General features: G+C 34.3%; 1 protein-coding gene across 4 annotated transcripts; it reads right to left on the bottom strand.

The window, feature by feature from the left end:
• Positions 1–17251: 17251 nt before the first annotated feature.
• Positions 17252–21248, bottom strand: LOC139873179 (protein NDL1-like). Of its 4 annotated transcripts, none has more exons than XM_071861113.1 (10): positions 20860–21248; positions 19637–19736; positions 19460–19557; positions 19056–19144; positions 18898–18958; positions 18721–18807; positions 18542–18619; positions 18396–18452; positions 18120–18311; positions 17252–17771 (listed from the first exon to the last, which is right to left on the bottom strand). In XM_071861113.1, exons 1-10 carry the CDS (start codon positions 20893–20895, stop codon positions 17529–17531), a joined length of 1041 nt encoding a protein of 346 aa, XP_071717214.1. In that variant the 5' UTR covers positions 20896–21248; the 3' UTR covers positions 17252–17528. The 4 variants fall into 4 exon arrangements, with proteins under 4 accessions (XP_071717214.1, XP_071717216.1, XP_071717213.1 ...); XM_071861115.1 differs by having other exon boundaries at positions 20960–21248; XM_071861112.1 differs by having other exon boundaries at positions 20980–21248.
• Positions 21249–21634: the final 386 nt, after the last annotated feature.

Raw genomic sequence — 21634 nt, 5'->3', positions numbered from 1 at the left:
TTTCGATCGAAAACAACTGAACATGAGATAGCGACGATGGATCGAGACGCTGAACGACTATGATTGTGAGCTTCGTTACCATCCTGGCAAGGCAAATGTTGTAGTCGACGCTTTAAGCCGAAAGGAGAGGATGACACCTCTTCGTGTCCGAGCCTTGAACATCACCATTCATTCGAATCTCAATAGCCAGACCCGAGTAGCCCAAGATGAGGCTCTCAAGGAGGAGAATATTTCTCATGAACACTTGAACATTCTCGTCTCTCGATTCGAGGTTAAGGAGACTGGACTCCGATACTTCGCCGGAAGAATTTGGGTGCCTAGTTATGGGGATTTGCGAAGCCTCATTCTAGACGAAGCCCACAAGTCAAGATATTCGATTCATCCAGGAGCCGGTAAAATGTACCATGATCTCAAGGAACAGTATTGGTGGCCAAATCTTAAGAAAGACGTTGTTACTTATGTTGGGAAGTGTTTGACTTGTTCGAAGGTTAAAGCCGAACATCAGAGGCCCTCTGGGTTACTACAGCAACTGTAAATCCCGTAATGGAAGTGGGAAAGGATAACAATGGACTTTATTATAAAACTACCAAAGACGGTGGGCGGATACGATACCATCTGGGTTATCGTTGACCCCTCTTACCAAGTCTGCACACTTCTTAGCCATGAAGGAAACAGATACGATGGAGAAACTCGCTCAACTATACATAAAGGAAATTGTATCTCATCATGGTGTACCCTTATCGATTATTTCATACCGAGATGCCCGTTTTGCTTCCAGATTTTGGCGTTCTTTGCAAGAAGCCTTGGGGACTCGTCTCGACATGAGTACTGCATATCACCCACAGACTGACGGACAAAGCGAACGCACAATTCAGACTTTGGAGGACATGTTGCGTGCTTGTGTTATTGATTTTGGAAAGGCTTGGGAAAGGCATTTGCCGCTAGCCGAATTATCTTACAACAAAAGTTATCATTCGAGTATTAATGCCGCACCTTTCGAAGCGTTGTATGGCCGCAAATGCCGTTCTCCTATATGTTGGGCCGAAGTAGGCGAAAAGCAAATCACCGGACCCGAGGTAGTCCATGAAACAACCGAGAAGATTGTCCAAATTCAAGCGAGACTCAAGACGGCCCATGATCGCCAAAAGAGTTATGCCGACCTTAAACGTAAAGACTTCAAATTCAACGTGGGTGACCATGTAATGTTGAAGGTCGCATCTTGAAAAGGTGTGATCCATTTTGGAAAATGTGGGAAGCTCAACCCGCGATACATTGGTCCTTTCGAAATCTTGGAGCGTGTTGGACCCGTTGCTTACCGTTTGGAGCTTCCAACTCAGTTGAGCTCAGTTCATCCTACCTTTCATGTATCAAATTTGAAGAAGTGTCTTGCTGAACCAGAACTTGTCTTACCACTGGAAGAACTTACGATTGATGACAAACTCCACTTCGTGGAAGAACTTGTTGAAATTATGGACCGTGAGGTCAAAACTTTGAAACACAACAAGATTCCGATCGTCCGAGTCCGATGGAATGCCAAACGAGGACCTGAGTTTACCTGGGAACAAGAGGATCAAATGATGCAGAAGTATCCTCACCTTTTCCCAACTCCTCCATCTACATCAGCTTAAAATTTCAGGACGAAATTTTCTTTAACAGGTGGGTAATGTAACGACCCTGGATTTTCCGACTTATATTATTAATATTTATTATTAATGCTTGCATTTTAATAAATGTATTCTTATACATTTTCCTTATCACCGTAATTGACTTTCCATGTCCCAACTTGTCTTTGTGACACACGCTTTTCACAAATAATATTTCGAATATTATTTACGTACATAATTAATTATTATTAATTATTTCTAATTAACTAATGCAAGTAGTTAATTACTTAGGCTTTTTATTAATTTGTTGCTTACTATTACTTGGGCTTATATTATTGGACTTGGAAGTCCACCCTACTTTTCTTAATGGACTACTAGTAAGCCCACTAATATGCTAATGATACATTAAGCTTAAACAAGGTTAATCAGTTAAATGAGGAGACAAAAATGTTTCAAGCATGCATGACCAACTTTCCATGCATTTAACCTTATACCTTATTCTAGCATTTACCATACTCCCACACTTGAAAGTTGAACTTGACCATCCTCTTTTGGAGGCCTTGAAACCGTCGGCCTTGTTGATGGGGAGGGAGAGTTCAAATATTTTTTTATTTTTTTTTGGTTACTTATAAGCTTGTATTACCTCATTCCACACACACTTCATTCTTACACTACTTTCTCTCTAAACTTTTCTCTCTAAAATTGTAAGTAACAAACTTTATTTTTCTTCTTCTTTTTCCTTTAAAAATCACCAAGTATCATCATCAATTTAGTAGTTGTTGTTTATTGTTAAAGATCAAACTTACTAGTTTGTATCTTCATGTAATCTTGCTTCTTCCATCCTTTGTTTGATGAGAAGTCAAGAACAAGAATCTAAGCTTGTTAGTTTATGGTTCTACACTTGAAGTATTATGTAGATCTAAAGTTCATAAGCTTTAAGATCTTACTTGTGTTCATGTTTTGTAAATTTAAGGTTTATTTTCTTAAGATCCAAGCTTTGGCTTGAATCTTCTTAAGTATGAAACAAAAATGAACTTATTAATTGTAACTTTAGTTTATTTCTTTCTTTTGTAAGTATTTCAATTTGTGATTTATATATGTTGGTCAAGTATTACTAGTTAATCTTGATCTCATTTTTCTTGAAACTAAAGTTAAACTTTGTAAGTTCAAGAACATGAAAGTTAAACTTTCTAGTTATAACTTCATACACTTATGTTGGATCTAAGTTTCTATAGCTTATGGTCTTCCAAATTTTGTCTAAAACAAAAGCTTATAAGCTTATATACATTTTACAAGACAAAAATCTAAGTTTCATAACTTATGGTTTTATTAAAGTGAAGATCCAAGTTCCATAACTTAGGATTTAACTTAAGAATACTAGATCTAGACTTTCTAGTCTAGGATCTTCAAGATCTAACTAAGATCTAAGTTCTACAACTTAAAATCTTGTTTATTTAGTTTACTTTCAAGTTTATAGCTTAATATTACTACTAGAACTCATGTATGTGTTGGATCTAAGATCTTGATGTAACTTTGGTTCATCAACCTATTTGCAACCCTTAAATGAGTTGTGCTACATATCTGAGACATACACTAGTGTCATGATGGTCAAAACTTGGTAAAGATGATGCAAACACATCAACGACTTGTACACTTGAAGCTATAAGCATCAAGGATGAGAACCGTGATGAGCATCAAGCACCAAGAACCCACCGAAACACTTTGCTTACTATTTTTGGGATCTGACCAGTAACCTAGGCTACTGGAAAAGTTAATTTCCAGAATGTTCGGTTCGAGTATATGACTTTTCATTTAGGACTCGTCTTAATCCGATTTACGGTTTAGGATTTATAGCCTTCCGAAAGTCACTACACATTTGTAACGTTATGCTAAAATTTCTGACCTACTCGCACTTAAACCATCGCCACGGTCAAACGAAGACGAGTTTGGTTCTGAAAATTGGTCAGTGGTGGGAGGACTCACATACGGAGCCATAGCTACTGACTACGCGTCTTTTCGATTTGTATAGAGGTCGTAGCAGCTGAATGAAGTCAGCCTTTGTTTCGATCTCTATTCTTGATTGAAAACTTACTTTACTTTTTACTTATGTTGTTGATGATGATGATACTTAAGACCTAATTTACATACTTTTAAACCTTTGGGAACGATTTACTGACTTAGTAACTTTTGACTTAGGTTGAGGACCTTTCGGACCAACTACTTGCTTACTTATCTCGTACCGACTTTACTACTTTTCACTGTGAGTTATAGCATCCCTTTTTACTTTAACTATTTTGGGAACTGAGAATACATGCGCGTTTTACATTTTACATACTAGGAACGAGTACTTAAACTTTATATATGTGTGGGTTATACAACGACATAAACTTTCCCCTTAGCTCGGTAACATTAATCATTGGTCTTTGAACCGGCTAGTAGCGCTTGAAATGTCCCGTTCTTATTGATTAAAAACGTTCCATATTAATTGATTTCGTTGCGAGGTTTTGACCTCTATATGAGACTTTTTTTCAAAGACTGCATTCATTTTAAAACAAACCATAACCTTTATTTCATCAATAAAGGTTTAAAAAGCTTTACGTAGATTATCAAATAATGATAATCTAAAATATCATGTTTACACACGACCATTACATAATGGTTTATAATACAAATATGTTACAACAAAATAAGTTTCTTGAATGCAGTTTGTACACAATATCATACAAGCATGGACTCCAAATCTCGTCCTTATTTAAGTATGCGACAGCGGAAGCTCTTAATAATCACCTGAGAATAAACATGCTTAAAACGTCAACAAAAATGTTGGTGACTTATAGGTTTAACCTATATATATCAAATCATAATAATAGACCACAAGATTTCATATTTCAATACACATCCCATACATAGAGATAAAAATCATTCATATGGTGAACACCTGGTAACCGACATTAACAAGATGCATATATAAGAATATCCCCATCATTCCGGGACACCCTTCGGATATGATATAAATTTCGAAGTACTAAAGCATCCGGTACTTTGGATGGGGTTTGTTAGGCCCAATAGATCTATCTTTAAGATTCGCGTCAATTAGGGTGTCTGTTCCCTAATTCTTAGATTACCAGACTTAATAAAAAGGGGCATATTCGATTTCGATAATTCAACCATAGAATGTAGTTTCACGTACTTGTGTCTATTTTGTAAATCATTTATAAAACCTGCAGGTATTCTCATCCCAAAAATATTAGATTTTAAAAGTGGGACTATAACTCACTTTCACAGATTTTTACTTCGTCGAGAAGTAAGACTTGGCCACTGGTTGATTCACAAACCTATAACAATATATACATATATATCAAAGTATGTTCAAAATATATTTACAACACTTTTAATATATTTTGATGTTTTAAGTTTATTAAGTTAGCTGTCCTCGTTAGTAACCTACAACTAGTTGTCCACAGTTAGATGTACAGAAATAAATCGATAAATATTATCTTGAATCAATCCACGACCCAATGTATACGTATCTCAGTATTGATCACAACTCAAACTATATATATTTTGGAATCAACCTCAACCCTGTATAGCTAACTCCAACATTCACATATAGAGTGTCTATGGTTGTTCCGAAATATATATAGATGTGTCGACATGATAGGTCGAAACATTGTATACGTGTCTATGGTATCTCAAGATTACATAATATACAATACAAGTTGATTAAGTTATGGTTGGAATAGATTTGTTACCAATTTTCACGTAGCTAAAATGAGAAAAATTATCCAATCTTGTTTTACCCATAACTTCTTCATTTTAAATCCGTTTTGAGTGAATCAAATTGCTATGATTTCATATTGAACTCTATTTTATGAATCTAAACATAAAAAGTATAGGTTTGTAGTCGGAAAAATAAGTTACAAGTCATTTTTGTAAAGGTAGTCATTTCAGTCAAAAGAACGACGTCTAGATGACCATTTTAGAAAACATACTTCCACTTTGAGTTTAACCATAATTTTTGGATATAGTTTCATGTTCATAATAAAAATCATTTTCTCAGAATAACAACTTTTAAATCAAAGTTTATCATAGTTTTTAATTAACTAATCCAAAACAGCCCGCGGTGTTACTACGACGGCGTAAATCCGGTTTTACGGTGTTTTTTGTGTTTCCAGGTTTTAAATCATTAAGTTATCATATCATATAGATATAGAACATGTGTTTAGTTGATTTTAAAAGTCAAGTTAGAAGGATTAACTTTTGTTTGCGAACAAGTTTAGAATTAACTAAACTATGTTCTAGTGATTACAAGTTTAAACCTTCGAATAAGATAGCTTTATATGTATGAATCGAATGATGTTATGAACATCATTACTACCTTAAGTTCCTTGGATAAACCTATTGGAAAAGAGAAAAATGGATCTAGCTTCAACGGATCCTTGGATGGCTCGAAGTTCTTGAAGCAGAATCATGACACGAAAACAAGTTCAAGTAAGATCATCACTTGAAATAAGATTGTTATAGTTATAGAAATTGAACCAAAGTTTGAATATGATTATTACCTTGTATTAGAATGATAACCTACTGTAAGAAACAAAGATTTCTTGAGGTTGGATGATCACCTTACAAGATTGGAAGTGAGCTAGCAAACTTGAAAGTATTCTTGATTTTATGTAACTAGAACTTGTAGAATATATGAAGAACACTTAGAACTTGAAGATAGAACTTGAGAGAGATCAATTAGATGAAGAAAATTGAAGAATGAAAGTGTTTGTAGGTGTTTTTGGTCGTTGGTGTATGGATTAGATATAAAGGATATGTAATTTTGTTTTCATGTAAATAAGTCATGAATGATTACTCATATTTTTGTAATTTTATGAGATATTTCATGCTAGTTGCCAAATGATGGTTCCCACATGTGTTAGGTGACTCACATGGGCTGCTAAGAGCTGATCATTGGAGTGTATATACCAATAGTACATACATCTAAAAGCTGTGTATTGTACGAGTACGAATACGGGTGCATACGAGTAGAATTGTTGATGAAACTGAACGAGGATGTAATTGTAAGCATTTTTGTTAAGTAGAAGTATTTTGATAAGTGTATTGAAGTCTTTCAAAAGTGTATAAATACATATTAAAACACTACATGTATATACATTTTAACTGAGTCGTTAAGTCATCGTTAGTCGTTACATGTAAGTGTTGTTTTGAAACCTTTAGGTTAACGATCTTGTTAAATGTTGTTAACCCAATGTTTATAATATTAAATGAGATTTTAAATTATTATATTATCATGATATTATCATGTATGAATATCTCTTAATATGATATATATATATACATTAAATGTCTTTACAACGATAATCGTTACATATATGTCTCGTTTAAAAATCATTAAGTTAGTAGTCTTGTTTTTACATATGTAGTTCATTGTTAATATACTTAATGATATGTTTACTTATCATAGTATCATGTTAACTATATATATATCCATATATATGTCATCATATAGTTTTTACATGTTTTAACGTTCGTGAATCACCGGTCAACTTGGGTGGTCAATTGTCTATATGAAACATATTTCAATTAATCAAGTCTTAACAAGTTTGATTGCTTAACATGTTAGAAATATTTAATCATGTAAATATCAATCTCAATTAATATATATAAACATGGAAAAGTTCGGGTCACTACAGCGCTAGCATTTAACGGGTGTTTAATACTTCGTAAACTTACGCACTCGCCAAGTGTACTTTTAGGGGGTGATATTACGTTAAGTTAGTTACCAAGTGCCCACGATTGAACATATACTTTTCATACTATTTTGAAACACTAAAATCTCGTGGCCTACCTTACATTACTGTTATACTTAAACTATAGCTCACCAACATTCGTGTTGATGTTTTTAAGCATGTTTTCTCAGGTGCTTAGATGTTTGATTGCTTTCGCTGTTGTAGTATTGCTGTGTAGACACCCGCTGCTTCTGTTAGAGATGTCTCCGCATGAAACATTTATTTTGCATTCAAACTATGTTACTTCTGAAACAATGAATTTGTAATGACCTACGGGTCTCGTACTTATGTTAATTGCTTCTATTCGTAGAAGCCTACTTTTGTTTGTAAAACTTTTGATGTCGGTTATGACGTCACTCTTTTTTATGAATGCAAACTTATTTTAAAACAACATATAGTGTTTGACCTTGTAATGATCCTGTTGTTGATGATCCGTACACGTTAATTTTGTACGGGGCGTCACATTTGGTATCAGAGCATTGGTTGTAGGAAATTAGGTTGCATTAGTGAGTCTAGACCGGACCGAGGGGGATTCACTAATAGGACTAATCTACAACTTGCTAGTTTACTTGTTTCTGCGGAACTTGCTGCATGCTGCTGCTTACTTTTACTGCTATATGTCATATACCGCTACTTGTTTTCACTATTGCATGCTACTATCTGCTTTCGATTGCATGATACTTCTGTAGGGTTTGTTATTATTGCCATGCTACTTACTGCTATAGATGATCTAGACTGTCGTAGTTACTTTGCCTAATACGTGTTTGCTATATGACTTACTGACATGGAAAAAGTTATTTTTCCTTGTTCAGATGTCGGATATCCCGCCCATCATCATTGAGTTGGACAGCGACTCAGATTCATCTGCCGCCTCGCCTGCAGCTGCTGCCGACTCACAGATCCCGTCATCGCTACCTTCCAGTGACTCTGGCGATTCATCCTCTGGGGACAGTAGCCATGCACCTGACCTGATGATCATCTCCAACGGAGACGAGGACCCAGAGGAGATTCTAGCTTCACCTAGCCCAGGACTCCCGGAGCCACAGCACCATTCCGATGGTGTTGTGATTCCTGGGGGAAATGAGGACGGTGCTTTCCGTAATGAGCGAGGACATTGGGTCAGACGCCTTGCTGATGGACGTTTCGTGCCGATCCCGCCTAGCAGATATCGAATGATGACCACCGGTCGAGCAGATCCACCCTCAGATGATTCAGACGACTCATCATTCGATGACTTCAGTGAGGATGATTCCGACGAGGATTTCGACGAGGACCCTGAGGAGATGCTCATACAGCCGCCCTCTACCCCGCCGAAGAAGCGGTATCGTTTCGATGGTACTGTTATTCCAGGGGTTAACAGAGACAGACCGTTCGTGGACGCACGCGAACAGTTGGTTAGGGTTACCACCCGTAAGCGGGTTGTGCCTTACCCTGCCGATCCATTCGTACGTAAGGCCTCCCGTTACACACCGTCTACTTCTGGTGCTGGACCGTCTGCACCACCAGCTCCACCAGCATCATCTGCACCACCAGCTCCACCTGTACCATCTGCACCGCCTGCCCCACCAGCATCCCCCGTCGTCGAGGAACTAATAAGGGAAGTGCATATCCTCCGTGCTCGGGTAACTGAGCTCGAGGACCAGGTGTCCCACATGATGGACATCCTTTACCCACCGTCACCATAGGGCTGTTGTATTAGATTTCATTATGTAATCTCGTTTGTAGTTTCATGTTTTACTCATGTATTGTACGAACCTTATGCGGATGTATGCAACTTTCTTATTTAGTGAATGGAACTTGGCGTTGTTTAATTTCTATACGGTGTTCTATTTACGTTACTATATGATGATTTTGGGGTATCTGTATCTAGTTGCATTACTTAATTAGCATGTGATGTGTTGATTTCATGTTGGTTACCATATACCGTATTATTTATTGAATGCTGGATTTTGACTTAAGTCGAAATTTCTGTTTCAAAGATCAATGGAAAACGGAAGATCAACGCCCACAGCAGCACAGATTGAGGAGATGATAACTGAAAGAATAGCTGCAGCAATTGCGAATGTCAACCCCCAAGCTCCACCTGTTAACCAGAACAATCATAACGGGTGTACCTATAAGGAATTTCCAGAAAACACCATTCCTACCTTGCGAAGTTAGCAAGAGTTCCATAAGCACCAACATGATTCACTGAGGAAATATCAATAAAACTGAATAACGAAGTATTGATTACATTAGTGAAATACTCCGCGAAGATTATGAAATCTTTAATGTTTTAGAGATTATTCATTTCTAATCCAGCCGAAAATCAAATGAGCTTAATATGATATTAACTCATTAAATCTGTATTACATCTGAAGAAAATATACATACATATATATATATATATATATATATATATATATATATATATATATATATATATATATATATATATATATATATATATATATATATATGTATGTATATATTTTTTTTCTTCATAAAGACTATAATAAAATTCTTCGGTACAAAATATTACTTGTGAAACTTTTCACGGGTAGGTAATACCCGAAAGATATATAAATTCACAATTAATATGTTACATTCTTCGATTCTGATTCAGCAAACCATCAACTATACTCACTACTTTCACAACGATATACATTCATTCCTAGAAATCAAAACAACCATTCGCATCCAAATTTGATTACATATTCTGATTTTGAAAAATCAGAATCCAAGTTAAGATTTAACAAAAAAATATCACTCTTAGATTCCTATATCTTTCAAAGCTATATTTTGACTTCTAAACTGTGCTAGAGCATCACTTCTATTCATAAAACTCAAAAAAATATTCGTATCATTCAAGACTATAAAACATCATATGTATATTGACAATTACAGTCTTCATTCAAACCCTTCGAACTCTTGAAAACACCTCATATTGATAATCGACGATTCGGTTATGATAACTTTGAATGCTGATGAAGCAACAAAACTGTAAATGGTCTTAATGGCCAAAAGTTTGATAATAAAGAGTGGTGTGTTGATAAAGCTTAGAAAAAGAGAAGATTTGGTACTGAAAAATGCATTAAGCAAACCATGAAGGAGACTGTGGACAAATCACAAAGACTAAACCTGCCTTCAAAGAATCCAAATGATTCAGTATCTGCTGAAGTCATTAACGAATACCTTGCTTCTGACTCTAAATCTTTACGAACAAATCTTCTTTATTGTCCTTTGATATTAGAAATTCTAAGATATCATCATATCTTTCATTATAAATATCCTCGATATTTCTGAAGATATTTTCATAAATATTCTTATCTGAAATCATTTATCTCTTCGTGATATCTGCGTTACATCATAAAGGAAACTATTTTAGTTTCTAAATTCTGAAAAGTTCGAATTTAAAATATGAATGTTATGAAGTAGTGTTGGGAACTGAAGCATGAGTTAGTATAATATAATGACACTTGATCAACGTGATTATATTACAGTAAGTCATGCGGAGTTTCTAATGGAAGGTGATAAAGATTCACAGATCATATCCTCATCATGAACCATGTTACATAACTCTTTCATTCTATTTAACCTCTAAACATATCAAGAAAATATTTTTCTTGATGATTCGGACTTTTCCAGATATTCTGGTAATTTGACAAATCAAATCGTGCTATTACCTTTCCTTTCTGCTTTGTATATTATGATCATTTGAAACTCCATACCTACGAATTCTGGACCATTATTCGCTTGACTTGAAGTCGGAAAGCAGAAGAAAACAAAAGCATGAAGCTCCGAAATAAAAAAGGGAGTATAAATCGCAGCAAATAGGAGAGAGCATTAACTGTGGATGTCAATGATTATAGAAAGACAGAAGCAGAAACATCGAAATATAAGGGAAGATATAAAACCCAACAATAACCCATAAATTACAAACCGTATATATCGACGCATATAGCAATATAAAGACACGGGAGGACTAAAAACACTATAAAACCAAGAGTACAGTAGAAGTAAATAGATACTTCCGGCGACAGATGAAAAAAAAGAATGATAGATATGAAAGTTAGGAGTACATCAAGAACCAAAACTGGATGGAGCATATAGACGAATACTTTAAAGTATGAGTTGAGGGAGGAAGAATAGAAGGTGAGCTGTGGAAATAAAGAAACGAAGGGAGTGGATTTATAGCGAAAAACCTGACAGAGTAATCGTGACAGGTTATCGCATTTAATCAAAGAAGATCCTAATTTCCTTAATTATCGAAGAATCAAATCTTATTACGAAGATTTTCTCTAAATCCCTTGAACTCCGAAAATCAATCCTATCTACGTCAAAAGATATGACGAATCTACATTTATTCATTTCACTCTTTTGTGATAACTTCACTCGTACTCTTCACAAAATCGAATTGTTTTATCTATATTACTCAATGATGATAAAACTCTAATTTTCAGCTCGTATGCGTCATGAAAACATACTTATTGTCAGCCATGACCATCCCAATCAAATTTCGGGACGAAATTTCTTTAACAGGTAGGTACTGTAACAACCCGAAAATTTCCGACCAAATTTAAACTTAATCTTTATATGTTTCCGACACGATAAGCAAAGTCTGTAATATTGATTCTCAAACTTTTTGAACTAATGTTATATATTCAGTTAACATTTGACTATTGACCGACGATTCACGAACATCTATTTGTATATATATATATATATATATATATATATATATATATATATACAATAAGTTGGAATATTAATTATTCATAAATAACTTGCAATGTGTATTTAAAAACTGATTTATGTATATTAAATAAATATATATACATATATATATATAATATCAAGTTATTTAGTAAACGATAGTAACATTCGTTTATTGATTCGATTGATATTTAGATATGTTAACTAAAACGTTTAAGATGAACAAGTAGAACACTAATTTACTACAGTATTTTCGAATTGCTACAGTACCCGAAAAGCTAAAGTGTTTTCGAAAATCACTATTTGCTACAGTAAAAACGACTTTACTACAGTAAAACACTATTTGCTATAGTAAAACGACTTTGCTACAGTAAATACTATTTGCTACAGTAAAACACTATTTGCTACATTGGAATCCTATTTGCTACAGTGAAAAAATAAGTCGACAAACAAGAAAACAAAACACATTGGGTGCGTACCAGCTGGCTATGCGATCGCATGGCAAATGGGCATGAAACCCATGCGATCGCATGGGGTTGATTTTCAGGACAAGTCTATAAAGCTCGTCGATTTCTGGTTGCAGGCACACACACATATTCTTATCTCATTCTCTCTGTATTATTATTATTTATATTATTTATATTATTATTATTATTATTATTATTATTATTATTATTATTATTATTATTATTATTATTATTATTATTATTATTATTATTATTATTATTATTAAGATTAATAATATTAATCTTATTATTATTAGTATTAGTATTATCAGATATCGTTACCGTTATTATTAGTATTATACATAAAATACTACGACGAGGTCATGAGCGTATTATTTCAAAACGGGTTTTTTCGAGCGGGATAGAACTAAGGAAATTATGGGTTATAACTAAGGAGGTGATGGGAATGGTTCGGGGGTATTGCTAGTGAGATCAAACTAATGTTTATCATCTCCGTTGCGTCTACGTACTTTCCTACAATATTGAATCACAATATTGATACGTGAGCATTCACATCTTATCTTTTATATAATAATAGTGTATCCATGTCTAGTGATCGAGTATATATGTTTATGCATGCTTGTATGCTTTAATTTATCGTTAGATAGTTTATGATGAATTGCGAATTTGATATATATGCTACTGATATAAAGTATATGATATGCATTTTTTTGGAAAGCTGGCGAAAAATTATTAACTTTTCATTTAGAAATCGCGTGATTTCGATGAACGGATTAAAATATATGGTCAACTGAATTATGGTTAACTTTAATTGAAATTGTGTTTGAAACTGTAAATTAATATTTAAACAACTTGTCTATGATATTGATAAATTGGATTTTCAAATATTACTAATCGAGTAAATGAATTTCTATATAAAGCACGTCTCGTTTTGTTGAACAATTGTCAAGGTTTACTGTCTTATCATGTTTTAAAGTTTTATAAACACTATAATCTGATTTTACAAGTATTGGAAAACTATGTGAAATAATAAAATATTTTCTATTGCCATGATAATTCAAATATAATACAGCTCCTGAAATAAATAATATTTTGAGTTTGATAAACTATAAATTCGTTCAATTATCAAGACTTATACTATGTTAATAAATATGTAGAGATTTAAAGATCATAATGGGTCAGGTTAACTTTTGAGATGACTTTTGTTAACTTTTGTATGTCGGTCTCGAGCATTAGGATTGTGATACACTATGACCCGACCTAGCTTGTTAGACATGTATTGACCAACATATGTTCTCTAGGTTGAGATCTACGGTTATTTTGCATTCTGAGTTTCGGTCACATTTCGGTGAATGACCTTATGTGCTGCTAAGGTGAGTTTATAGATCCCTTTTAAAATGCTTTAAATATTTTTGGGTTGAGAATACATGCAATTTATTTTAAACGCAATGGATACAAGTACATAATAAATTCTACACCGAGTTTGAACCAAAAATTCCTTAGCTTTGGTAACTAGTAACTGCCGGTTATAAGAACTTGTGGGCGCGAGTAGTTATATATGGATCCATAGGGCTTGACATCCCCGTCTGTTCCAGGTTTAGAAACCCTAGCCTGAACTATAAAACAGATGTATGCTATTTGAGTTTAGTACACGTTGGATTGCGTGTATTGTACATGTTGGTTGCATGTATGTTAAAACATGGGTACTTATTATAACGTTAAAGTTTAGTTACCATGGTGCTCAATCTTGTAGAATAATTTGATAAACGTTTCGGATGAAACAACTGAAATCTTGCGATCCACCTTTATATACAGATTATGCGCAACATTAAAACTATGAACTCACCAACCTTTGTGTTGACACTTTTAAGCATGTTTATTCTCAGGTTTCTAGAAGTCTTCCTCTGTTTGCTTATACGTTATACAAGCTATGTGCATAGAGTCATACATGCTTTATTCGAGAAAACTTTGCATTCACAAAATCATCACCATGTATCTTATTTGACTGTACTGTCAACGGATGTATTGTTAGAAACTATTATATACGATGATTGTCTATATGTAGAAATCATCAGACGTCGAAAACCTTGGATTTATATATTCATTTATGGTGTACCTTTTCAAAAGAATGCAATGTTTACAAAATGTATCATATAGATTTCAAAACCTCACTATGAAATCAATGAATGATGTATTCGTCCAAATGGATTTGGACGGGTCATCACACTTCTTCACAACTCAAACATATACACTTTAAACAACCACAACTCATTTTATCTCACAAAAATGTCAAACCCGAACGAGTGGTCGCTGTTTAACAACATTGTAGCTAGCGAGCCAACAACACCTGGTTCGTCATCTACAAACCAAACCCGACCCGGACTTGATTTTGCCAATTATACAACTAGCTCGTTCAATATGAATCCACAAGAAGTTGAACAACAAATCTATCAACTACAACAATTTCAAAAATTACAAGAAATTCAAAGAGAACTCGAGTTATCCCCACAACAACTACAACAATTTCAATCACAATCACAATCACAATCACAGTCACAAACACAACCACCACCACAACAACCACATAGACAACCACAACCCGAAGCCGAACCCGGAGGGAGGAGAAAAAGAAGTCACCAACGTAAAGACAAACTAAAGGCACGTGAGCCGTGTCAAAAAAGAGTTTGGACATCGGCCGAAGAGGTTTGGTTGGCGAAATGTTGGCTTGATGCGTCCGAGAATCCGATTGTCGAAAACTCACAAAAATATTCATCTTTGTGGGAAACTGTTATGAGTAAATTCAACAATAACGAAGAAGGATGGTATCGTCATGAAGATGCGTTATCCGGGAAATGACGTTATGTGGACAAGGGGTGCAAAGCTTTTCAAGGCTATTATGAGGCCGAAAAACGCAATCCAAGGCGTAGTGAAAAAACTGAAAAATGCTTTTACGAGGCTGCGGTACAAGCGTATTGTACTAATGAGGTGAAAACGTGGGCGTTTAAAGATGCATGAGAGTTTTTGAAAGACAAACCGAAGTGGCTTGCGCCGTCTTCGGTTGGTGGAACTGTTTATGGTAAAGGTGTGCGCGGAGACGATGAGGAGGACACGGTCCAAACGATTGATATCACTGATGATAATGTGCTTTTAGGTGATGATCCGATTGAAAGGCCCATTGGAAGGAATCGAGCAAAGAAAGTGGCTAGGACTTCCGCATCTTCCGATGCATCACAAAGCTCTCGTTCTACAAACACTTCAAAATTTGAAGAGTTATGTGAAAATGTTAACGCGTACAAGACCGAAGTTGCAAAGAAAAAGATTGAACAAATGGACACAATCACCAAGGCGGAACGTATGAAAGCCGCACTCGAAGCCACAAAATGGACTTCTAATTTGGACATCTCAAACATAAAGAACCCGAAGGAAAAGAAACGTTGCTTGAAGATGAAGAAGACCTTGCTCGCAGAGTACGGCGACTTAATTCAATTGTCGGACGAGGATGACGACGAGTAGGACTTTTATTAATATTATTGTATATTTCAATTTTTAGGACTTTTTTAAAAATAAGGTAATTTAGGACTTTTATTTATTTATTGTAATTTTATATTTTTAGGACTTTTTTATCATGTAATCGTAATTTTAATTTTAATTTTAGTGTGATTTATTAAATTTATTTGTTGTTATTATAATCTACAAAATAATAATATAACTAATCAAACAAAATAAATTAAAATAAAAAAAAATGAAAAAGAAATTAAAAATACTCTACCCACACGCCACCCCATTAGCCAGCAATTTACTAGCACGGTCATCAAGCACCCCACCTCCATCCAGCAACACGCCAACACGCCTCGAAGGGTTAAAGATGGTCTTAGATGGTCTAAAATATACTGCATAACCAACATGTACCACATTTTTTACCAAGTTTTGTTTATGTCCCCAATAATATATACTGTACTGTATATTTGTGGTCAAACTATTTACATTATGATCATCATGATTCATAACCAAATACGTCACATAAATAATACTTGCATTATGATCATCATGATTCATAACCAAATACATCACATAAATAATACTCCGTACTTTACATAATTAACTTCTCGAGAAGTCAATAATCTATTTCTATTTCTAATCAAATTAAATCCAACATTGTTAATGATTGTTTAAAAGCTACTTGTGCTTTCAGCAACTACCATACACGAGGTCCACACAGTTTACACACGCATAATTCAAAAAGATCAACGTTTTGATTACAAGTTACAAATTTAAAATAAATAAATAAATAAATAAAAAGGTTTTTACTAACCCATTCTGTCTTTTTCTGCTCATGTTTATGCTGAACTAGTAATATACTCCTATTCATAACATTATTACATCAATAATGTCAAAAAAACTTTGATCATAAATGACGTCAACACTGCATTTCCTTAGATAAAACATACTCCGTACTTTACAGGGACAACACATAAAAGAATTTGCTGCTCTTATTTAAAAAGGGAATATTATATTATAATAACCACTATTGGTGTATGCGACCAAATATCATATGTATATATTTAAGACCACTTTTGGAGGATATAATATATGCACAAACCAATCACGCAGATATTTGCTATATATATTTATTCCACTCAAACAAAATGACAGTTCATTGACAGACTAAAACTAAACAAAGGGAGAAGGTATTATCGCTTTTCATTATTAAATAAACGCATTATGATTATATCATATTCTCCTTTACAAAATACGATGTTTCTGTTTTATGACCACCAATTCTACAATTGAATATGTCCCATCATTAAAAAGAATATCTCCCCATTTCTGCTCTATATATATCTACATATATGATGATATGTATATACATACCTACCCTTGAATTCAAAAACGAAAAAAATGACAGAAAATTTACCAACAAACTGTACGCAAACCCGGGAACCATCTTCTAGAAACAGACCCAATATCTACCTCTCGATGGTGTTTGAACGGGGATGAGATGATACTCGAGTCTTTATCGGTTTTAGCTTTAACCCCATGCTTTCGGGAGATAATAACTCGGGTGCAATGCGGGATGGACTAAGTGGGCTTCTCGGACTTCCTGTAAATGGGCTGGGCCTATAAAGTCCATACCCCGTTAGAAAATACTCCATGGGTATCAGCATTGCATGTGGTTGCTCTTCTGTCACCATTGATCCACAAGCTTGTACCTGCATAATTTCAAAGTCAAAATCAGTAGGTTTGACTGTCAAAGTCAAAATCAGTAGGTTTGAATGTCAAAGTCAAACAACTCACAGTAGAAAACAGAAAGTACTATTGTTTGGATGTCACAAGTAGTATTCACAGTAAATTTGCATTAGTTTTCTTGATAAAAAAGGAACTAAACTTTATAAGTTAAACCTAACACTTCCAAAAGTCAAGTTTAGAATGCATCTTAAACACCTCAAATTATTTATTTATTAACTGAGTGATTTATTTATTAACTAATAAGGCCCGCAATCCGTCCGAAGGTCAAAAATGGCAAGCTTGATTATTAAAGCAATGTATGTATAACATACCTCAACTAAGGCGCTATATCGTCTGTCCAATTTTCCAGTCATGTGAAGGGCTTCGGAATGAAACGGAGAGCTGTCGCCAACAAATATAAGTGTTCTGCATTTTAGCTTCTTCAATCCCTCGGTAATGTCAGGTCTCTTGTCAATTGCTTGCAGATACCGCCACACGTTAACGCTCTGTCTTTCATCCAACAACTGCAAAATATAAGGAAAACATTTAAATAAATGAGTGACCATAAAATTCAACTGTTAAAGATAACAAGACAAAAGCGGAATTACCTTTCTGCATGCTTGAACTATGTCTGATTCCGGAATTTCAGGGTTACCACGAACTTCCTGATTTTTTAAATTATTAAATATATCACATTGATATCCATAAACGAATGGTAGTAACCAACGATCATATCGAAAAAGCCCGAATGTACCTTGCTGAAGTATCTTTGAAGTAAACGCTCTTTCAATAAACCACACATACCATAGTAATATAGCAAGTTTGACATCAACTGCACATTAATAATAAAGAATCAGTAAACACGAAACATAGAGTCAAATGACGACAAAAGCCAACTTGAGGTTTCAAACAGCAGGATGCAAAAAAACAAACCTTATTGTAAAACCATTCAGTCCATGAAGGTGCTTTGCAAAGAGGAGAAACAAGTATTAAACCAGTAACTCTGTCTCTATACTTCGTCTGTAAAATAAGATCATAATTAGTAATAAAACAATCATATATAATATGGTTTACATGCCTACTCCAAAACATTTTAACATGCAGTCTCACCGCGAAGAGCGTAAGTATATAGGCACCTGCCATTACCCCCATGCACATCACTGCACCAAGCCTAAACTAAGATACCTTTTAATTAATTATTATCTTAGAATTAAAAAGGAAAGAATAGAATAGATACAAAAAAATCAGTACTGCAGTAAATGACTTGCCTGAAATAATTGAGGACCTCAAGAATCTGATCACAAAGATCCTCCACCGATAGAACGGGATCATCTGGACAGATCGCTGATGCTCCTAACTGCAACGACTCTTGTACAAGTCCATAAGAGATTTTTATGTTAATAATTTAGTACAGAAATACAGAATAACTGTCACGAATCAAGATAGTAAGGGCGTGTTTCGATTTCCTTATTATCTGATTATCTAATTAGTTTTCTAATGTTTGGATATACATATTGTGCTTCCGGTCATCTGGTTATTTAAGAGGCTAATAATAAGTTTCATACTATGGTAACAAAGCTGACAACTAATTGACTATGATTATTCAATATCACATTATCATATCTAAAACATGCATCCAAACACTCCTAAACAGAAAGTAGCACATTCAGACCTCATGCCCAGGTGGACTGATGTGATAAATGCAGAAGTTATGGAGGAGCAAGGAAGCTGCTTCGGGACAGAAAAAAAGTCCTTGGAAACACAACATATCTGTTCACAATATCAAACCATAATTAGACCAAACGAGAACAAGATGAACACAAGAAATCATATAAATACTGCCACTTACGATTTAGAGCTAAATCAGGATAAGTAATCAAAGGTGGCTTTTCTTGGTCTCCATACACGATTACAGACACAGAACCATGGCCAGTGCGAATGATATGTTCCTGGAAACAAAATCCACAGCACATTTCAGGCACAAGATAACAAAACACGTAAAAATGTTATGAACTACTGAAAAACTGATTATTTAATAATATAAGATGATGACTTAGTTATATATGAACAATCACTGGTTTTAGTTTCAAGACGTAATTCTAGATCATTATTATGTTCCACAGCAGTCGGCCGAACAATATTCGAAATAATATAAAAACTACATAAAAACAAAAAAGATCAAACACGTAGCCATTGGGCTCTCGAGATGTTAATGCAAGTTTATAAATTAAAGATCGAATTTAATGATGCTAGATAACGATGGATAAACTAAAAAAGGAATATTGCAACTTCTGATTTGTAACAAAAAAGGGACATTTATTCATAGATAAAGAGTGTTAACCTCAAGATAACAACAACGCAACACATATGCTTTTAAAGATTGCAGATTCTTACCATTTGAACAATAATCTTGGATTTTACCTTAAGCCAACTCAATCAGTAAGACATGAAAGAATACTTCGAAAAAAATAGAATAATAATATTCTTTTATGTGTGAACTTAGCAGCAGGCAACCATTCACATAATTAAAACCCATACAAAATAGAATACCTCGAAAAAAAAAATTAGACTGTATAACATTCAAAATAAAGATACAAACAAAAATAGGAATCAATCAAACAGCTAGCAAGTTGTTGACAAAATACATAACTCTGGATCTTGCTTCAAAAATTAATAATCTTGAACATTATGTAATCGTTTTAAGATTGTAACGATGAAACGAAAAGTCAACAGATATACACATGGCTTACAAGCGACTAAATTGTATTGTCAATAACTAACCTAAAAATCAAGAGAGATAAAAAGGGGACTTACATATTGGGAATTAACATGAGTTCATCAGCAAAGTGTATCACAACACAGTATATATGCAGAAAAAAAAAAAAATCAAAAAACTCATTACAATACTAACAGAAAAATCAGTTATTCACTGATTTGCCCACTTCAATAAACAGGGGTATAATCAAGAATGAATACAGAATCCATAGGCAATATGCATACAGAAAAAGAAAAACTCAAAAAATAACAAAATAAGACTTCAAACCCATTGAGACATTTTATCAAACAACTTACATTCAAATAAACAGACTGAAAACCTAAACAAATCATTCCAAACTACAGAATCCATAGGCACATGAGCTCAATTAGGCATTTCATCGAACACCTTACGTACATGAATTTAGAAGCACAAACCTTTCCACCAAGATAGATGGTTTCCATATCAACAGAGACGGAATCACTTAAATCCGCCATAGCCGTTTTCTTCTAGCTGTTGTTTCTTTCTTTCTCTATATTCCCCTGCTGTGTGTTTAGGGGTTTTTTTATTTATTTTTATTTTGTTTTCCCTCTCTCTAAAGACTCTCCTGTACCTCTTATCATTACTACAGAATATTGAACTAATATAATAAGCTTAGGTGGCTTATATACGAAGCAACTCTTCTTTCTTTTTTTTCTCTCTCTCTCTCTCTCTCTATACATTTTCACCTCTGTCTCTTTGCATGTAGTAATCCGTATATATTACGTAGTAGCATTTATTAAAATAATAAAAACTATGAATATATTATTTATTTGTTCGTAATAACTGCTTTTAAAAAAAAAAAAAAAAAAAAAGGTTCGTAATAACTAAACTAAATACGGAGTAATAAAAAAAAATAAGAGAAAATAATTGGTAGCGGTTAGGCTCCACCGACGGTATTCTCTCTTTGCTTGCGAGTCACAAGGGGACGCGAAGGATGATAACGATTTCTCCGTTACAACGGCTGTTAACTTGACGTTTGGTCAAAACTAACCATGGTTACCGACACATCTAAACGTCGTCGTCACGATTCTTTTCTTTCTTTCTATATTA

The sequence above is a fragment of the Rutidosis leptorrhynchoides genome, chromosome 10 (assembly GCF_046630445.1).
Source record: "Rutidosis leptorrhynchoides isolate AG116_Rl617_1_P2 chromosome 10, CSIRO_AGI_Rlap_v1, whole genome shotgun sequence".
In the NCBI taxonomy this organism is placed as follows: domain Eukaryota; kingdom Viridiplantae; phylum Streptophyta; class Magnoliopsida; order Asterales; family Asteraceae; genus Rutidosis; species Rutidosis leptorrhynchoides.
The sequence above is the reverse complement of the archived record's forward strand: the minus strand, read 5'-3'. Positions and strand labels throughout refer to the sequence as shown.

Bases quoted from the DNA above. Each gene is read 5' to 3' on its own strand.
- LOC139873179 (XM_071861112.1), bottom strand. From the start codon at position 21,039: ATGGCGGATTTAAGTGATTCCGTCTCTGTTGATATGGAAACCATCTAT. The intron at 19,558-19,636 runs GTAAGTGGCAGT...TATTGTGAACAG, and splicing joins TCCTGATTTAGCTCTAAATC to ATATGTTGTGTTTCCAAGGA. The intron at 18,453-18,541 runs GTACATTCGGGC...TTAAAAAATCAG, and splicing joins TTCAAAGATACTTCAGCAAG to GAAGTTCGTGGTAACCCTGA.